The sequence below is a fragment of the Poecilia reticulata genome, linkage group LG5 (assembly GCF_000633615.1).
Source record: "Poecilia reticulata strain Guanapo linkage group LG5, Guppy_female_1.0+MT, whole genome shotgun sequence".
NCBI lineage: Eukaryota > Metazoa > Chordata > Actinopteri > Cyprinodontiformes > Poeciliidae > Poecilia > Poecilia reticulata.
Genome location: NC_024335.1, coordinates 21,700,751 through 21,718,972, shown reverse-complemented (window position 1 = coordinate 21,718,972; position 18,222 = coordinate 21,700,751). Strand labels below are relative to the sequence as shown.

Genomic DNA, 18,222 nt, shown 5'->3' with positions numbered 1-18,222 from the left:
GATATTCATTTAGAATTAAAAATAACTCGCCCTGAATTACCATAATAGATATAGTGTGTGTCATTAATGAAGGGGAAAAAGACTCAACCCAGACTTTAGTTTAGGGTCTGTTTTGCAGAGTATGAAGTTAAAAATTTTTTCCCAATGGGAAAAAAAACTGACCTCAGTTAAGTAAAATAAAATTGTAATAACTTTTGGAATTGTAATGATTTCTTTTTTAAAAACAAGTCGTTTTGTTTAAAAAACTTTAAAAAAAAATTAAATAACTCATTTTTGTCTTGTGAACTTAAAAAGTTATTTGCCAAACATAAACTTTTATTTGCACACATCATGAATCTTTTATTGTGATTTTAGGCCCTGCTCACACACATATGATATATAGTTAGTTTATTGCCATGGATGGCATAGTTACTTTGAAAGAGTAATTTGATYAMTCAATGAAAAATTCATCCATCAGCTAGAAAATGTGCATCTCTTTTCCCTCCATCGTTTACGTTTGTGTCGCTGGTGTTACATATGAAACGTATCTCCCCAAGGAAAAAGAAGAAAGCAACAATATGTGTTTTCTAAAAATAATCACAAATACTTAACTTGGATACATATTTTTAATCTGATTATTGGATTGTAAATAGTAACACGTTAGATTACGCGTTACAAGGGGTCAGATTAGAGTAACAGTTGATGACACCATTGTTTGACATTTTTGCTCAAGCTATTTACGGATCTTTCAAGGTTCCGATATGTGTCCCCCCCAATGATAAACTTGTTCCCACGCCCTTGGTGGTCCCCAACCTTTTTTGTTACCGCGGACCGGTCAAGACTTGGAAATTTTGCTGCGGCGAGCCGCAGCAAAATTTCAGAAAGCAAGGTGAATCAGAAAGCACGGTGATGTAAGAACAGAGGGGAATCCCAAACAGCTGACATATCGCGCAACTGAGAGTCCGGTGGATATCGGAGATGATATGTGGAAATGTTTATTATTAAATCTAAAGGTCATTATTTTGTTTATTCAGTTAAAAATGTTAACTATGAAAAAACATATTCACCTCCAAATCATACTGCAGCAAATAGAGCGGCTGCTCCCGTCGCCTTTTATCCACCGCCTTTTCTTTTTGTTACGTCTTTTATTTCTTAAAATGAGTCCACAAACGTTCACTATTGCTTCTACATCGTCATCCGTGTTTGGTTATTCTAAATTCCCGCTATGTTGGGGGTTTTGCTGGATTATCCTCTGGAATCCGGATGTTCTGACTGGAATCTGTTCGTGTTGCTCCTGCCTTGGACACACGAACCGATCGAACTTATTGTTTTTATCAGCTTTGTGGTCACAGAGGTTTGGAGAATCGGTCGACAATTCTTAAATCTTTCTGTCTAAACCAGACTTAAGACTCACAAGCTCTACTCATCTCCTCTCGACCACTGCCCAAACGCACTCTGACTATGGTCGCTATGGTAACGTTTACATATCTCTTCAAAATAAGATACAGATGCCCACAAAAACAAACATTTTACTTTCGTAAAAATTTTAACTCACGATACTGACTAACGGGAGCCCTGAGCTTGTTTCTCTGCAACGACACGGTCCGATCTGGGAGTGATGAGAGACACTTGGCGAAGCAGCTTGGCGACCGGCTCATTAGCAGCCGGTCGCCGCATGTTACTCAGAGCAGCTTGTAATGTGGGACTCACCTACCGGTCCGGGATAAATCCATTCTCCTGTCTCTTTTCTGGGCCTTTTCCCCTTTGCAAAGAAACTTTCCAAAGACATCTGATCTGTTTCTTACTCATTTTGCTGCTTGTGGGCTCAGTGTTGGCGCGCAAGTAACCGAGAGAATCCGGTTAAAGGATTTTCAAAATAAAAGATCCTCCAGACTCAAATAATACATAAAACGGAAATATTTAATTATTCCTTGCCGGCCCAGTGCCAATTGGTCCACGGACCGGTACAGGTCCACGGACCAGGGGTTGGGGACCACTGCACTAAGGTCATTCAGACCTAAGTGCTAAAGCTCATTGGGACACATTAATTCTTTCTGGGAAACAAAACAACATAAAATGCAGCACAAACACAGGAAATTGTTTTATATCTGAGTTTGATGAAGGCATCTGATGTTGGCTTTTTATTGACATCTTAAACATTAGTGGTACAAATACAGAATAAAATGACACATTCATTTACACAAATCGTAGATTAATTGAAATTTTAAAATATAAACATGCACAGTCGATTACATGTAAACAACAGAGTTACTAGCTAACAAACATAACAGTGTAATACATAAAAAGCTCCAAAGAACTATGTACATAAACAGAAGGTGACATCGGATAATATAGTAAAATTGTCTCATATCTGATACAGCTAAACTTGTGTTTAACCTGGGAAGGATGCTGCTGTTGTTATGAGGAAACCTAGCCGGGCAGAGTGTGTGTTTGTGAGTAGAGCAGCCAGCAGTGAGGTATATTCTCACTCAGGTAATTAGGTGGCAGATACAAAGGCTTTAAAAAAGACCCTGAGGCTCCCAGGATAATGGTTATCTGACCGCTCAGAAGAGGTTATGAAAGAAAATAAAAAACAAATATCAACCCCTTCTTTCTCTCCTCTGCAGAGCTAGATGGAATAATAAAACCAAATGGTATGTCAGACGAGAACCAAGGAGGGTCACCTAAGTCGCTCTAAATGGATTTAAGCCTCAGCCCTAAAAAAATAACTTTTTTTTCACATTTTTGCATATTATTCACAAACTTTTACAGGGATTTTATTTGAGACGCCAGAACAAAGTAGCATATAATTCCTCACGCCCCCTACGGAGTAAAAATAGTGTGGTCAGGTGCGTTTTGATTTACCCACTTTTTTTTGTCTGTAAAACGTTGGTTGTTATTTAGGCCTTGTGCGCATTTATCCACATGACAATACAATGTTGCTGATCAAGATCGTCACAATGAGACAATGCCAAATTTCACCTTGTTAGGTATAATAAAATAAACAAAACATACAATCAAACTGATCAGATTTTTTTTTTACAATGCTACAAGTAAGTTTAAGTTTAGATTACAAACACTATTTGGTCCCACAATGCATTTAAATAAAAGTAATCATGCTAAACATTTTTTTGTTATCATTTTTTAAAGCAATTCTATAGATTGAGAAACATGCCACACATACTCAGATTAACCGATAAACAGATGAACAGACACATTAAAGGAAGTGGTCGGAGCTCTCGTCATCCTCATTGGGGATGTCCACTCTTTGGACACATTCCTCTTTTGGGTAGCGCTCTCCTCGATGCATGTCCAGCATGGGATGCCAGTCCTTCGACGGGGCAGACACTGATCTCAGTCGCTGCAGATATCAAAACATTTGAAATCATGAAAATGCAGAAAAATAGCACACATGAGATTTAAAATTATGACATGTTTACTTACAGATAAGAGGGTTCCTTCAACTTTTCTCAGATGATAGATGGCAGCAATAGGGAGCCAGATCAGGACGAAAAAAAGCATGAGCCATCCCAGAGACAACCCCCAGGTTGGGAAGTGTATGTCTCCATATGTGGGGGCTGTAAAGGTCGATAGAGACCAGGCCAAGATAACCTAAACAACAATGAAGTATGACTTTAGAGAGAAAAAAAACAAACAAACGCTGGGATCTTCTGTATCTTTATCTGCGTCTTCAGATAAATGTTGATCAAAATTACAGTGGCTGTGAAAAATTTACATCCAAATATTAGGTGCACAAAAGTAGGCCTAAGTCTAGGTTTTTCATTATTTATCCATTTAAACTGTTCTTTTATACGTTGTTACACCTAAACATGATAAATAGAAGAAGCAGAAACAATGTATGAGTTCTATTTTTTTTTTTTTTACCAGTAAGATGCAGGGGGTGAAAAGGAACCAACATAACCTCCACCACAGCCAGAAACGGGGGGAATGTTCTCCAATCATCATTTGGATGTCGTCAATAAAACGGTCCAATCCTGTTCAAAGAAAAAAAAAAAAAACCCACCCAGACTGGGTTTTGAGGGAGTCTCTCGCTTTCATAAATGTGTGCACCGATTTTTGGAGGTCATGTTTACCATAAATGTAGGAAACACCAGCGACCTCTAAGAGAACCAAAAATAGAACAACCCAGCTGGCGATAAACGAGTCCATGAGCGTCACCCAGTAGATTCCAGCCTTTAATTCAAAGGAACAGATATAACGCATTGCCAGGTTTTAAAATAGATAACGGAAAGCTGCAGTGAGACAAACTTACTCTTGTGATACACGGCAGGCCCAAAAGGTAGATGAATGTACATGTTACTATTGTCAGTGAGGCTCGCCTGGATTTGAAGAGTTTGGGAAAAGCATCCTGCAGGGAGGTTAATATCACCTCTATGGACAAAAGGAGAGGCTTTAGAAAATGAAAATCCCACAGTTTGACTCTGAGTTAAATATCTAACCTATTTCTGCAAACAGAGAGTCCAGACCGACAGTGAGAATCATGAAGAAGAACAAAATGGACCACAGTGGTGAGACAGGGAGCTTAGTGAGAGCGCCTGGATAGGCAATGAATGCCAAGCCAAATCCTGCAGAAGAAAACACAATGACATCAATACTGATAGTTTCATACACCAGACCTCAGGGCCAGCCGAACACTTTGAATGTCTGACCTTCCTTTACCACTTGTGAAACTGGTAATTTATAGATGTGAGCCATATGACCCATTATGGAGAAGATTGCGAAGCCAGCAAAGATACTAGTTGCTTTAAAGACAAGAAAACACGTCACAAATCGGTGCCATTGTAAAATTTCTTTACCAAATAGTGCAGCAATCTGGGTTCCTACCAGCATTAGTAATCGACACAATTAATGTGTCTGTGAACACATTGTTGTGGAAGTTGTTATAGGAAGAGAGGGCCATGAGTCCTCCCAAGCCAATAGACAGGGAAAAGAAGATCTGGGTTGCTGCGTCTTTCCACACCTACAACACACACACGCACACACACACACACACACACACACGCACACACACACACACACACAATGCAGCTGAAAAGTTTAAGCTAGTGTTACATGACGAGGCAGATAATGGATGATTGGATACCCACCTCGGCTTCAGCCAGTTTTGTCAAATTGGATTGTTTGCCAATGTAGTACTCAATCCCATCTCTAGCTCCCTCTAGTGTCAATCCTCTGATCAGCAGGATAAAAATCACCACATAAGGAAATGTGGCCGTGAAATACACAACCTTCAGAGAAAGAAGATGAGTTTGAAATCAGAGGCTAAATATAGTCTTAAAATGTACACGACATGATTTCACACATGCTTGATGCAAGGCACTGGACAACAGAGAAACAACAGAAAGGGTGAAAAAGTCAACTGAAGGCATGTTGCTCAGAATTAACTGGAAATCTCATTGTTTATTAATTTCATCCATCCATCCATGCTGCAGAGGTCTGGAAGGGAAACCCAGACCTCTCTCTCCCAGCATCAATCTCTCATTCCTGGGGCCAGATGATACGTTTAGTAAGACGTGTCAGATTTACCCAGGAGTCGTTCTTATCAGACGCCTGAACCACCATAACTGATTCCTGTCGACACATTAGGGCAGCAGCTGTACTTTCTCTCTTGAGATGTACAAACTCTGCACCCTTTATCTACGGTTGAATCCATACCTTCTGTTGTTAAGGGAGATATAACCAAACTTGTTAACTTGGTGGTGTGGAAATATTTGGCAGTACAGTGAAACAGTGCTTAGTGCTTTTGCCTTGCAGCAAGTAGGTGGTGGGTTTTAATCCCAGTCTGCAGTCTTTCTGCATTGAGTTTTTATGTTCTACAGTGACCAAAATTGGATTAAAGTCAGTGTCTTCAGTCAGAAGCTTCTTCAGCTTCACTGCGCTACAAACGGCTACAGGAGATCTTTCCTGCCACAGTCATTAGCATCTACAACAATGTTTTGAATGTAACTTTATAAGACTAGTTGCAACATTTATTTTTCTACTGGAATTAATAAAGTATTTTTTAAATTAACTGGATTAAATAATACATTCAAACGTCTATAAAAAACATTAAAGTTGTACGGAAAGTTACATTAGGTAGTTATTCCACCCTGGACAAAAATAAGTTCAAACTAATCATTAATTAATCATTAATTAACATGAAATTTGCTCCCTTGAGTGAACATAAACTTATTTAGAGAACTACATTCTGCATTGCGCAAGAGTTCTTCTTCAGTCAATTATGGCAGAACTTTTGATTTTCCACTTCAAATTATGGACAAGCTTATCCATATGCTGTAGATATGAGGACTTACTTTTCCTGATGACTTGATGCCTTTGATCAGAGATGCACCTGCAAGGATGGTGCTCAACAACAGGCAAAGAGCAAGGTGCCAAACTACTGGTCCTGTTTGCGCCAGGCCACTGGATCGCTCCAGAGCCACGTGGCTAAACATGACAAGAGAGACATCTTTAGCATGCCTGCATGCAGTAGGGTCAATTTCAGTATGCTCATTAGAAATGTGTAGCTCTTACTCCCAGTAGTACTCGCTCGGGCTCTGGACATCCATCTTGATTATGTTGGATGGCTTACAATTCGTGACCGATTCCGTCAACATACCACTGACATTACAATATACTAAAAAAAGATAAACAGTTAGTGAATGGATCACACATCTTTTGATTGGATTGTGTCATCTGTCACAATGCAACCGTTTGGCATCTTATGATGTTCCTAAAGGGTTTAAAACCTCAGAGAAATGGCACCTCCTTCTAAACCGCAGAAGATGCAACTATGACATTTTAAATAAGCACCGGAAGGCTTGTCACTGCAGGTAGTGGCGGTAGTGGAGTTAGGGCAGCTGGCCCATGGAAGAGGGCTCTGCATGGAGGCAAACATGTAGTACAGGCTGTAGCCAATGATGACGTTGTAGTAAATAGCTATTAAGAGAGTCACCATCACCATTCCTATGCCGACACCTGGAAAGAGAGGCGAGAATATAAACTGTAAAATGATGAAAACTCCTTAAAACATAAACATTTCATTAGTTCTATCAGTGTACAGTGCATGTCAAAAGCCAGGATTCAAACCCAGGACCTTATTGCTAGGCAGAAGCACTAACAGCTGTGCAGCTCATCAAAGAGTTTCATTACTTATCAGTATTTACATGTATATTTGACTTGTTTTCACAGACAACAGCAAATGATTGAATAGTGAATGACTTGTCTAATGGCTGATAAAATATCTATATTTTACTTAAATTTTACTTGTTAAAATGCTCTTCCTGTCCTTTTACCAGCAAAAGGAGAATTTGCATTATCAAAGTCTTAAAGAAGCTAGCGTACAATCAGAGGTGGGCTGAAGTTAACTGTTGCTAATAGAGCCGTTCACTAACAGCGGTTCTCTTTAAATATGAGAACCGCATTCATTTGTGGACACAGTGTTGACCATTAACCACATCTACCTTTCATCACCCTGAAATGAATGACAGATGTTTTTTTCTAATCTCACCCTGCAGGATCGGCACTGCTCTCCAAATATTGATAGGACCCTGGCTGCAGAACTGACCGAAGGAACTTTCAAGGAAGAAAAGGGGAATGCCAGTCACCAGAAGCATTGTGAAGTATGGGATGAGAAAGGCCCCTATATGACAATGGCACAGAATAAAAAAAACAAATGATAGCACAATTAATGACAAGACTGAAAAGGAGCCCCGGTGGATTGGATAATGGATCTGAGAATACTAATGTACCCCCTCCATTCTTGTAGGTCAGGTAGGGAAATCTCCAGATATTTCCCAGTCCAACAGCATAGCCGATCAAGGAGAGGACATAGTCACGCTTGTTTGACCAGTTTTCACGGGCAGCATGTCCATTACCGCCATTTGCGGATGCATCCTGCTTTATGACAAAGTATAGACAATGTAACAAACGAAAAATACTGATCACTTTGTAGTCTATTTTTATTTATCAATCTCCCCAAGAAAAAAGCAACACTGCGGTTTAGATTTAACCTAGTATTTGTTCAAATAACCTAGAACAAAAACTGGGTTATTTGTTCTAGTTTTTGAGTAAAGATTAACATGACAGTGTTTTAGAGTACATTGGCTTGCATAGTTTTGTAACCACCATATTTTCTTCTAAAAGGGCATTACTGTAATCAAATTAAAAATCAGTAATGAGGAAATCAAGTTATTGTACTTCTGCAGTGATCAAAGTCAGAAATAGCAGCAGAACATTCCCCATGTCACATTTTCCAAAGTTAAAAAACAAAAACAAAAAAATATATAACTCCTGGATCAAACCTACCTGATCAACAGGCTTCCCCAAAATTAAATCCTTCAAACCTTTCCAGCTGTACTTCTTCATGCCCTTCCACTTGTCTGTTAAACTCTAAACGAGAAAAAACTGAATCCCCTCTGCAGGTTTGTTGCAATGGATCTCCTCCTACGTATCACCTGCTTCGACCCTCCCTTTGTGGTCTCTGACTGCATCCACAATCCCCTTAAACAGGAATATGATGCATGATACATAGTTCTGGACTGATAAATGTTTTATTAACAGGGCTTATTTGTGCAGGTGAATACAGTACGGATGATTCCTCTCATCATCCTCTTGCATAGAAATAACGTACAAATAGAGAAATTTGTTTATCAGAATCAGTGAAATCTCAACAGTCTTCAGTACAATCTAATACCGCTTTCTGCTGACGCATGGCGCTCAGATAATAACAGCTTGTACACACATGTGGTCACATTGTCAGCATATAATCAGAGCCTGACGATGGATCTGATATCTTATCCCATAATCCCTGATAGAGAGGTAACTTTGGTTTCTGCTTTTGGTAAGTGCTGTCGACAGTTGTGTGATTAAACATCAGATTCCTTTAAACTAAGCCAAATTCGTCACACGCTATTGGAACCGACAAGTGGAATCACTAGGTTAGAAGATTAAAGAGTCCAAGGAATTTAACTACTGAGAACTGGTTCTCTACAACCGGCTCTCTCCAAAAAATGATTCCCATCCCTAGCTGACGGTTATTGTTGTGCACGTCAGAAACCTGTAGAGTGCAGCAGTCTGCGGATGCTGTTCAAGCTGGGGCGCAACTACATACTTTCTGAGGTCCATGCTGATACATTACAAAATATTAATGACTAAATGAATAAATTTTGACATCTGAGCAGCAGCCTGGACTGCTAAAACTAAATTGTGACATATCCGTTTTCACTCGCCAATTTGTCCAGAATGGCATCAATGGTGCAATATTGTTTTCAGTAGAGATCACTGCTAACTGTGTTTTCATATGGTTAATGCTACACTACGTAACTTTTATAAAAAGATGGTTTTTAGACATTTGTTAAAACATGTGTATGAGGGTGATTGACAGCGCTAAGACCCTTTTCCTGGCTCTGATTGGTTGTTTCTGACAGAGCAACGTATTTGTTCAAATGACAGCAGGTCCATAGGGAGAAAGCTGAGGAGCTTGATTTGTCTTTTTTTATAGATTGTCCTATGCTGTCACAACATAGTGATATAGTGATTGTTTGAACAAATATGTAAAATAATGTTTCATAAAAGTTACAAAATGCTGTTTTAAACAAGCATTATTTAATAGCTTTAAACATTTCCAAATGTGCATCACTTACTAATGCACTTTTAGAAAGTAAATAATATTTTAAAATCAAAATTTGGGATTAAGTGGCTGTTCCTACACTACACTTCCTCCTAATATTAGACCAACCTGTTCCCCGATTCCTTCTCTCTCCGTCCTCTTTTCCTGATCTCCGACTTCATAGCTAAATGACATAAACTTTGTGTTAATTATGTTTTAAAAATACAGCACTTAAACCACATATAAAAAACATGAAATCTCAATTTGAAATACTGTCTGTGAGGGAAAACAGCCACTGAGTGGACTCTGCATCTGATCACACTTGGATACATCACAACACTAGTGTAGTGTTATATTGAGTGAAGAAACACAACAGCTGGATTTACACTGAGATTGTATTCCTCAAAATTAGACACGGCTTACAAATTAGGTGACTTCTGGAGTCAGCTGGTTTCACTGATACACCAGAGTAAAAAGGGCTGAATTCAAATGCAGATTATGCTGTTCAACTGTATAATTGTACAAAAATGAAATTTGATAAAAAGGGTCTATGCAAAATTCACATATAGTTCCAGTTGGGTCTCAGTTTGGTGTCGGTATTTATTGTATTATTTACCATGTATCGTGATAAATTACTTATAATAAAAAATGTTATTTATTGTTGTGATCATAAAGGTTAAGTATGATTAAACCCCACAACACTATCTGTGTCATGATTGTGAGTTTTAATATTTTCTCCAATCAATGAGTATCAGTAAAATAAATTTGAAAATATGATTAAATGCAATTACTGTGTGCAGATTAGTGATATAAATTACACTTCTTTATGTGACTGGTGTCCTAAAGAACTGTACATGTGAGAGTTTTTCAAAAGCAGTATTAATGTTTGTGGGGCTATGATTGCTCTGCCATGCAGTCAGATCCATAGTTACCTAATAAAGATAGAATAAGTAGCTGTTATTGTCACAGTCCAAGCTCTTAAAAATAAAAAAGAAACTGCTGTTTTTGGCAATAAGTTATTTTTTGCTGTCTGACAAGCCAGTTCGTTAAAAACAACCAGCAGCTTCGTATGTCTTGAGTAAATAGCCAGAGATCCCGTTTCCCCAGCACTACAATCTGTCTGGCAGTCCTTGTTCATCCTGCAGCATACCTTCGCCAATAGTCAGGGTAAAGGAGACCCATTCCGCTCTGTGTCCACATTGTGAATAAACAAAATAAATCACACATTTGGAGGCCATCATCACTTGTTGCTGCGGCCACGCTAACTCTCCCAACTAACAAGTCTGTTGTGTGTCTGAGTGAGATGGTTTATTCCCAAACGCGGGGCTTAGTGAGAGAAACCTGAAGGTTTGAAACAAACTGAATAATTCAACTGCTGGCACCGTTAAACGGAAAGGTGCCGCACTGAGACGGTTTTAGGCAAAAAATAATGCGAAACTAAAGAAGTTTACACAAAAATATCAAAATACAAAATAAAAATAGAACCATACATAACTTATTTAGACAGTTTATCAGCAAAACAAAAGCTGATTTGGGGGTTAGAAAACTATCTGCCGTTGATTTTAGGATAGCATCAACGGTACTGCGCCGTTACCTAGCAACCCCCAACGCCTTAACTAACCAAGCTAATCTCCAGCACTATTGATCATTTGGTTTTGCCGCTGTATGCAAAGCACAATGGTTGCTGGGAAAGGCAAGTGTTTTGCTATTGACTTACCCTTCAGAAAGTACTTGCATCACTTCAAAATGTATGTTTATATAGTAGCGCGTCTAGTTACAGTCATCCTCAAGTGCGAATGTTAACTTTGAGTTGGGGGCGTGGCCAGCGATACCTTACTTTGATTTAAAGGGACAGGAGGCCCTCAAGCATAAGATCATTCTGGAAGATCTCAAAACAGAGAAATCTATCTATCTATCTATCTATCTATCTATCTATCTATCTATCTATCTATCTATCTATCTATCTATCTATCTATCTATCTATCTATCTATCTATCNTATCTATCTATCTATCTATCTATCTATCTATCTATCTATCTATCTATCTATCTATCTATCTATCTATCTATCTATCTATCTATCTATCTATCTATGTAATCCTGTTGAATATATAGCAGGAGAGATTTACAATAAAAACATGGACGTATATTACCACCAGCCATAGTTGACAGAGTGTCAACTTATGTGTAATTTTTTGACACTAAACTCTGTTTTAGGGCTTCCAAGTATTAATAATAGTGAACTTCAGTCATAATATGTGCATCTTTCCCACTGTATTAGTTTCCCCCCCCTTTTTCTTTTTTTGTGTTTTACACTTTACTTAAATTAGACCAACGAGCATGAAATTTGAATGCTTATAATGTTTTCGCAGTCTTGAGATTTTGAGCAGTACTTTATATTATGTATCAGAGATAACAGAGTAAAACAGAGTAAAACAGAGAGAACTATACGAGAAAACGTATAAAGAAAAACTGAAATTAAAGGCAAATAAAAGGCTATAAATGATCCTCACAACAAAAAAGGATCATAGTCACAGACATATCAAATAATACACATTATATTAAAGCTCCTAAAATGATTTTGAGTACAACATGTAATCATGATCAAGTGACTGCTCTTAACTAAAGCATGTCAATGTTTTCTGACCTTTGATGCAGCGTAATACTGCTGAAGAAACATCTGTTAAATTTTACATTTGAACAACAATCACAGCTGTGTGTATGATAACATCATAATATGCCACTGGGCCTGCACTGATTTGGGTTTGGCAATTCTCGAACAGTGGTCTAATGTACATGGTTAGATCTGGATGCTGGAAGCCAGACGCAGACAGAGAGCAGACTCTGACGGGATGTCCTCCTGACTGATCTCGTTCCCATCCAGTCGCAGCGTCTGCAGTTTGGAGAAATTTGTCACATCCACAACAGAGCAGAAACTTCCCAGGGAGAACTCTGCAATGACAGGACAGTGACTTATAAAATATCCCTGTGAGTGAGGTAATTTCCTCACAATATGTCTTATAGGTCATTTACCTTTGATCTGATTGGCTTGCAGGTAGAGATGCTGCAGTGTGCTGCTGACAGTAGGAATTCGCTCCAGTTTGTTGAAGCTCAGGTCCAGCTCCACCAGTCCGGTTACATTGAAGGTGTTGGATGGGATCCCTTTGTCTTTCAGCAGATTGTGAGACATCCTTATATACTGCAGCTGAGCTAATCCCCCCAGGAAATCCTCGGGCAGAGAGTCAATGGAGTTAAACTCCATGTAGAACTGGTGCAAATGTTCAGGAAGAGCATCTGGGACCTGAAGCAGAAAAGAAAGGGTTTATTTGCATGACGTCATCCAGACACAAGGCAAGTCAAAGCCCTTTTTAGGGGAAAACGAAAAACAGTTAAAATATTTACATTACAGACTAACATGAATAGTAACATATGCCAAGAAAAAAATTGTAAAAATGTAAATTATAAAAAACCCTAAACATAGTCATAGCAGGAAGATTGTGGGTGTGGGAAAGCCGCTCTTTATGGAGGTTAGTGTGCTAATTGTAACAGTTTGTTAACAAACTGTAACAAAGATTTAATTTAATTACAAATTCATAAACATTATAAAACTTAGGAAAATAAGTTTAGATATCTAATTATATTTTGAATTAATTTAAATGTATTATTCAAGATAGCAGAGATGACTTTTATTTTGAAACAGGAAATGGAAGTGAGAAGTTTTGTTTTGAACTTGATTTGTCTCGGCAGTTTATTTCTATTATTTTCAGTTATTGGTCCTCTGTTCGGTCCTCTGCAGTGTCTGGTTTAACTGTTGCTCCCTTTGCTTTACTTATTTATTAGTCTGAAACAATGAACAGCATCTCTGATCATTTTGAAACTCCACTCTCAAGAACTTTTGCTTTCTACCTTAAAATGAATGAAAAACTGTCCTCTCACTGATTCTACCCACATACAAATCGTGCAACCGTAAGAGACTTTGGTCATCTTTTACCACAGACATGTAAAGTTGTATGCTATCAGAATAGAAATGCCAAGAGATATTGTAGTACTCTGATGAAAACTGAATAAGGGGGAGCATGTAGACACTGAATAAAAGAGGCCCGAAAATCGTGTCCTGAAGAACCCCACATTATCTTTTTTTGTTCACATTCATGCTTGAAAAAAACCCCCCAAAACATTTGATTTATTTTTAGTTGTCTAAATTACCTTTATCAGCTTGTTGTTGCTGATGTCAAGCAGTGTGAGGGATTTTAGAGCCTTCAGTGATGTGGTCATGTCGGTAACCTCATTGCCATGAAGATGCAGGATAGTGAGGTTATCCATTCCTTCAAGGTCTGTTGGGATTACCTGGACAAGAGTGAAATTACCAAAGCCAATTTGTTTGTCATGATATACACCCAAAGCATGCAAAAGTCAACAACAAAATGACTGTTTAGGAATATAGTTAGAGTGAAGCATTACCTTTTCAATCCTGTTGTGGTCAAGCCTTAAGTCCCGCAGTGAGCGAGGAAGGTTTGGTGGAACGCTGGTCAAGTTATTGTGGTGTAGAAACAAACGCTCCAGTCCTACCAGCTTTAAAAATGCCTAAAATGAAAAAGCATGTTTGTAATAATGGCATGTAAAATTAACAGCTGTACCTGATATTTCCTTCACATGTTCTTTATATTTGTTATGCTGTTAAAGGGCTATTTGGTTGAGTCAAAAAGTCATTGCTCATCTTATTAAAGAGAGGAGAACTTGGTCTTTCCAATCTGAGATCCTGCCAGCAGAAACCACTTCAGGAGGTTGTCATGTAACCTGATGTAATTAAGTTTTTTCTTAGCAGTCGGAGAAAAGTGCGTCTTCAAACAACAAGCGGAAAGTTTACATCTTTGGTAAGTGGCTGCTGCTGAGCATCTAAGTAGTCATTTAGCACAAAATTATGAATATTTCCAATATTTGTTTAACTGGCTGCTGCTGCAAAAGAGAAACTAAACAAAATGTCTTGCAAAAGTATTCACACCCCTTGAATTTAGCACATTTTGTGTCATTGAGACCTCATTGTTTAATTTATTTTATTGCGATTCAACGTGACGGACTGAGATCCATGTTTTACAATTAAAAACCAGAAAGGCAAGACATGCATTCATATTGAACCCCCAAGTGAACCTAAAGGTCCAAAGTGTTTTGGGATGTGATCCCATTAGCTTTGCTCATCTACTGATATGCTTGCATATTCACCATTGCAAAATAAATCAACCTTAGTCACTCTTCAGTCTTGGTGTATGTAATCAATAGGATAGTTGTTGACCTTGACTAGGTCATTCTAGTACCTGCTTGAGCTAAACTATTTCTTTGTAGTTCTGGCTGCATGTTTAGGGCTACGGTTTGACCGGAAGGTGAACCTCTGACATTGTCATTCGCAGCATCTGAAAGGTTTTCTGACAGTGTTGCCAAATGTATATAGCTTCCCTGCATGTGATGAAGAAAAGCGTTCCCCGCCCCACGGCATGATATCCGTTTACTGTGTGCCCGGTGGCTTGTAAACCTGAAGCCTGAAAGCTACAGAATGGACTTTATGTGGTTTCCTTCACTAATAGTGCTTTTTATGACAAAATAGTTCAAACTCACAAAGATCATATAAAATATATAATTCTCTTATTACAGATTCTCAGTTGACTTTAACTCTGGACCTTTTTCCTTGTCCATTCACTAATATCACTACAATATGTCAGAGAAAAAGGGAATGAATTATAATGCACGGAACACTTTTTTTATTTGTTAAAAATACTGAAAACCAATCAGAACTTTTTTTGTCAATCCATTCTCTCTTCCTTTGAGAGAACAGATTGGTTCAAGGTTTGATAGGATAAAGAATCACTTAACTTCTCTGACATACACAAGAACGGAAACCAAACGACAGGCTGACAGACATCTGGGGGCCATCTGTCGGCCTCTCAGACCTGCATCGTTGCATTTAGCCTCGCACAAACACACATCTGGGCATAGTTTTGTGATCACATTACGTTACCTCCTTCCCAATAGCATCAGACGTCAACTGATTGTGATGCAACATGAGCCACACCAGACTGGTTGCGTTGACCAGAGCTGCGTCAGGCACAGCTGAGATGGCGTTGTTCTGGAGGTACAGGTACTTGATGTGGGAGGGAATGGATGGAACGGTAGTCAGGCCCCGTCCATCACAGTACATGGCTATGGGGAATGTTGGCGGGCAGTCGCACTCATCAGGACACGCCCCTCCCACTGTATCGGCCCGCAGGAAGCCAACCTGTTGTGCTTGGCCGTGGCGGTGAAACAGCCAGGCCAGAGGGTCCCATCCATGAGAGAGGCAGAGTGGAAGCAGGGCAGACAGGAGGATTACAGTCTCCAGACGCATTTTCACAAAGCACAAAAGCCTTCACAGTTGCCTGAGACAGAAATAAAGAGAAAGTATTCAGAGTACGTTCCTTCATGCTGCACTAATTGGTGGAGATTTTATTAAAAAAGAGATTGATAATAAAAATATCAAAAAAGAAAGACAGAAAAAGAGAGCCACTCGCATACGCTGTTGAAATTAAAGCAAATATTTTTACTTTAATGTGACACATATCAGTGTTATTTAACTAAAAAGTGTTTGAGGGAAAGTTTAAAAACTAAGAAAGGTGAAATAAGCAGGCACATCCTTAAAATAAAACTTTGCTGAACAGCATCTTGAGTTCACTCCTGTTATCAAATACACAGAATTTGACCAACATAAAAATAAGGTGTACATTTATCAGTACATTATTAGATTTTATTTGTTGTTTTCGTTCATTTGTATCTGCTAGCTAAAGCCTGCAGAGAGTTTACAAAGTTTGTACATGATCTAACAAAGGAATAACTGGTTCCTTTGTTATTCTACAAAGGAACCAGTGAGAATCAGAGTATTAAAAAAGAAAAGAAGCAGAAACAGGACAGAAAGGGTGCAAAGCAGCAGCAGCACTGAGGCATTTCTGGTCATTGCTGGTTGTGTTCCAAATGTGAAACATGGTGCTGGCAGAATCATGCCGTGGGGTTACATTTTTTGTTTGATAAAATGAATGTCAAGGTGGATGAAATAATGAATAGTTCTAAATGTTGTTCATTTCATTCATACAGCTTTGATTCAAAACTTTAAAAATAAGAAATTTTGACATGGTTGGATTTAGTATGTCACGAAAACTTGTGATTTTTACAGGCATGTTTATAGTTTTTAATATTTTTCAAGAATATGTTTCTACTCAAAAGCTTTTGTGGCTCACTTGCTGGGGTTGAATTATCATTCAGAGCCTTTGCCTTTGTTTTTTGACATGTGTGTCCACAGGGAGGCACATTTTTAGAGGACTAGTCCACAAGGAGCCTGTGAGGAAAATATGTAAAAGTTCCAGGTTCTGTTTTCTGAAAGTTATGTGATTTTTGTATGTATATATATATAGATATATATATTTTACAAAACCTTACATCGAAAGTTGGTTAAAATCAAATGTTTTAAATGCAGCTTATCTTTGTCCCTAAACTATTTTTATATCCATATGGTCACATTTTACAAATCACACCTTAAGCTGCTAACTGTCTAAGTGTGTTTACCTTTGACTGTATGTGTTTTGTGCATTTATTTAATTAATTTTTAAAAAAAGTACCTTGATTTACCCAGTACAAAAGTAACTGAGATCAGTAGCCTGTGGTACAAGAACACTGTCAGAAAGCAGAATACACAAAGAACAGATCAAACTACATAAATATATAAGTATACATAAATACACATATACATAAACGTTTTTAGCCAGTTTGGTAAACCAGATAAAGACAAATGTTTCTGCCTTTAAGTCATTGAAAGACCACATCCTTAATTTGCATGTCCATCATATTCTTCTAACTCTTCTTAAAAAATTGATGCAGACACAAAGAGAAAAGTCAGGACAAAAGAAACAGTAGACTGTCCTCTAATACCCATCTAATTCAGGTGAACTGAGTCTGAAAGTCATTTCTTTAAGAAACAGAATAAAATAAAATAAAAAAAGACAAGACAGGATTTAAGAGACGCCTCATCTCTCAGCTGATTGTCTACTGCAGGTGAAAACCAGCTCTTTATGAATCACCTTGTTGGTGCTTATTTACTATTTTCTGTGACAAACTGTTATCTTTGGTATTATTTGCAGACTCAATGAAAGAAACTGGAACACATTTAGTCAGAAAGTGTGAAAAAAATCCATTTAAAAGTTGTTGCTTAGTTGTCTATATTCTTGTAGCACAACATTGTTTTATCCCTTGACTTTATCTGCCTGAAGGATCCACGGGTCGTGATTAAACATCCTAATGGAAACGTTGAAAACCAAATTACATCAGAATGGAGCAAAAGTTCACATTAAAAGTGTTCAAGTGTTCAAGACCTCCAGTGAGCCTGGAGACCCTGCTGATCAAAACCGATCAAGATCTAAAAGTTTGAAAACATTTTAAACTTTTTTCACTGTTCTGTAGTTTAGCTGAAACACAAAACGCAGCTCTACCATCATTACCTTCATTCTTCTCCTTAAAGCCACAGACACACACACACACACACGTGCACACACGCACACACGCACGCACACACACACACGCACACACGCACACACACACACACACACACACACACACACA

At 38.3% G+C, this 18,222-nt stretch overlaps 2 protein-coding genes across 3 annotated transcripts in view; both read right to left on the bottom strand.

Annotated features, from left to right (window-relative positions):
* Positions 1 to 2,076: 2,076 nt before the first annotated feature.
* Positions 2,077 to 11,422, bottom strand: slc6a14 (solute carrier family 6 member 14). Of its 2 annotated transcripts, none has more exons than XM_008409236.2 (16): positions 11,307 to 11,422; positions 9,719 to 9,773; positions 7,731 to 7,878; positions 7,490 to 7,621; positions 6,793 to 6,957; positions 6,514 to 6,616; positions 6,294 to 6,426; positions 5,088 to 5,228; positions 4,825 to 4,960; positions 4,650 to 4,742; positions 4,440 to 4,565; positions 4,253 to 4,371; positions 4,074 to 4,173; positions 3,865 to 3,974; positions 3,424 to 3,591; positions 2,077 to 3,340 (listed from the first exon to the last, which is right to left on the bottom strand). In XM_008409236.2, the coding sequence occupies exons 1-16, from the start codon at positions 11,324 to 11,326 to the stop codon at positions 3,197 to 3,199; spliced, it is 1,893 nt and encodes a 630-aa protein (XP_008407458.1). In that variant the 5' UTR covers positions 11,327 to 11,422; the 3' UTR covers positions 2,077 to 3,196. The 2 variants fall into 2 exon arrangements, with proteins under 2 accessions (XP_008407458.1, XP_008407459.1); XM_008409237.2 differs by having other exon boundaries at positions 7,731 to 7,875.
* A 540-nt stretch (positions 11,423 to 11,962) lies between these two features.
* Positions 11,963 to 18,222, bottom strand: part of fmoda (fibromodulin a) — a 6,457-nt gene continuing 197 nt past the window's right edge. The window contains exons 2-6 of the mRNA XM_008409238.1: positions 15,599 to 15,995; positions 14,050 to 14,172; positions 13,795 to 13,935; positions 12,622 to 12,889; positions 11,963 to 12,540 (exon numbers count right to left, since the gene is read on the bottom strand). Coding sequence (XP_008407460.1) covers positions 12,389 to 12,540; positions 12,622 to 12,889; positions 13,795 to 13,935; positions 14,050 to 14,172; positions 15,599 to 15,964 — 1,050 coding nt within the window. The 5' untranslated portion in view covers positions 15,965 to 15,995 and the 3' untranslated portion in view covers positions 11,963 to 12,388. The remainder of the gene's footprint in view (positions 12,541 to 12,621; positions 12,890 to 13,794; positions 13,936 to 14,049; positions 14,173 to 15,598; positions 15,996 to 18,222) is intronic.

Bases quoted from the DNA above. Each gene is read 5' to 3' on its own strand.
- slc6a14 (XM_008409236.2), bottom strand. From the start codon at position 11,326: ATGCAAGTACTTTCTGAAGG. The intron at 9,774-11,306 runs GTAAGTCAATAG...TATGTCATTTAG, and splicing joins ATGCAAGTACTTTCTGAAGG to CTATGAAGTCGGAGATCAGG. The intron at 4,961-5,087 runs GTGGGTATCCAA...TGTGTGTTGTAG, and splicing joins CAAAACTGGCTGAAGCCGAG to GTGTGGAAAGACGCAGCAAC.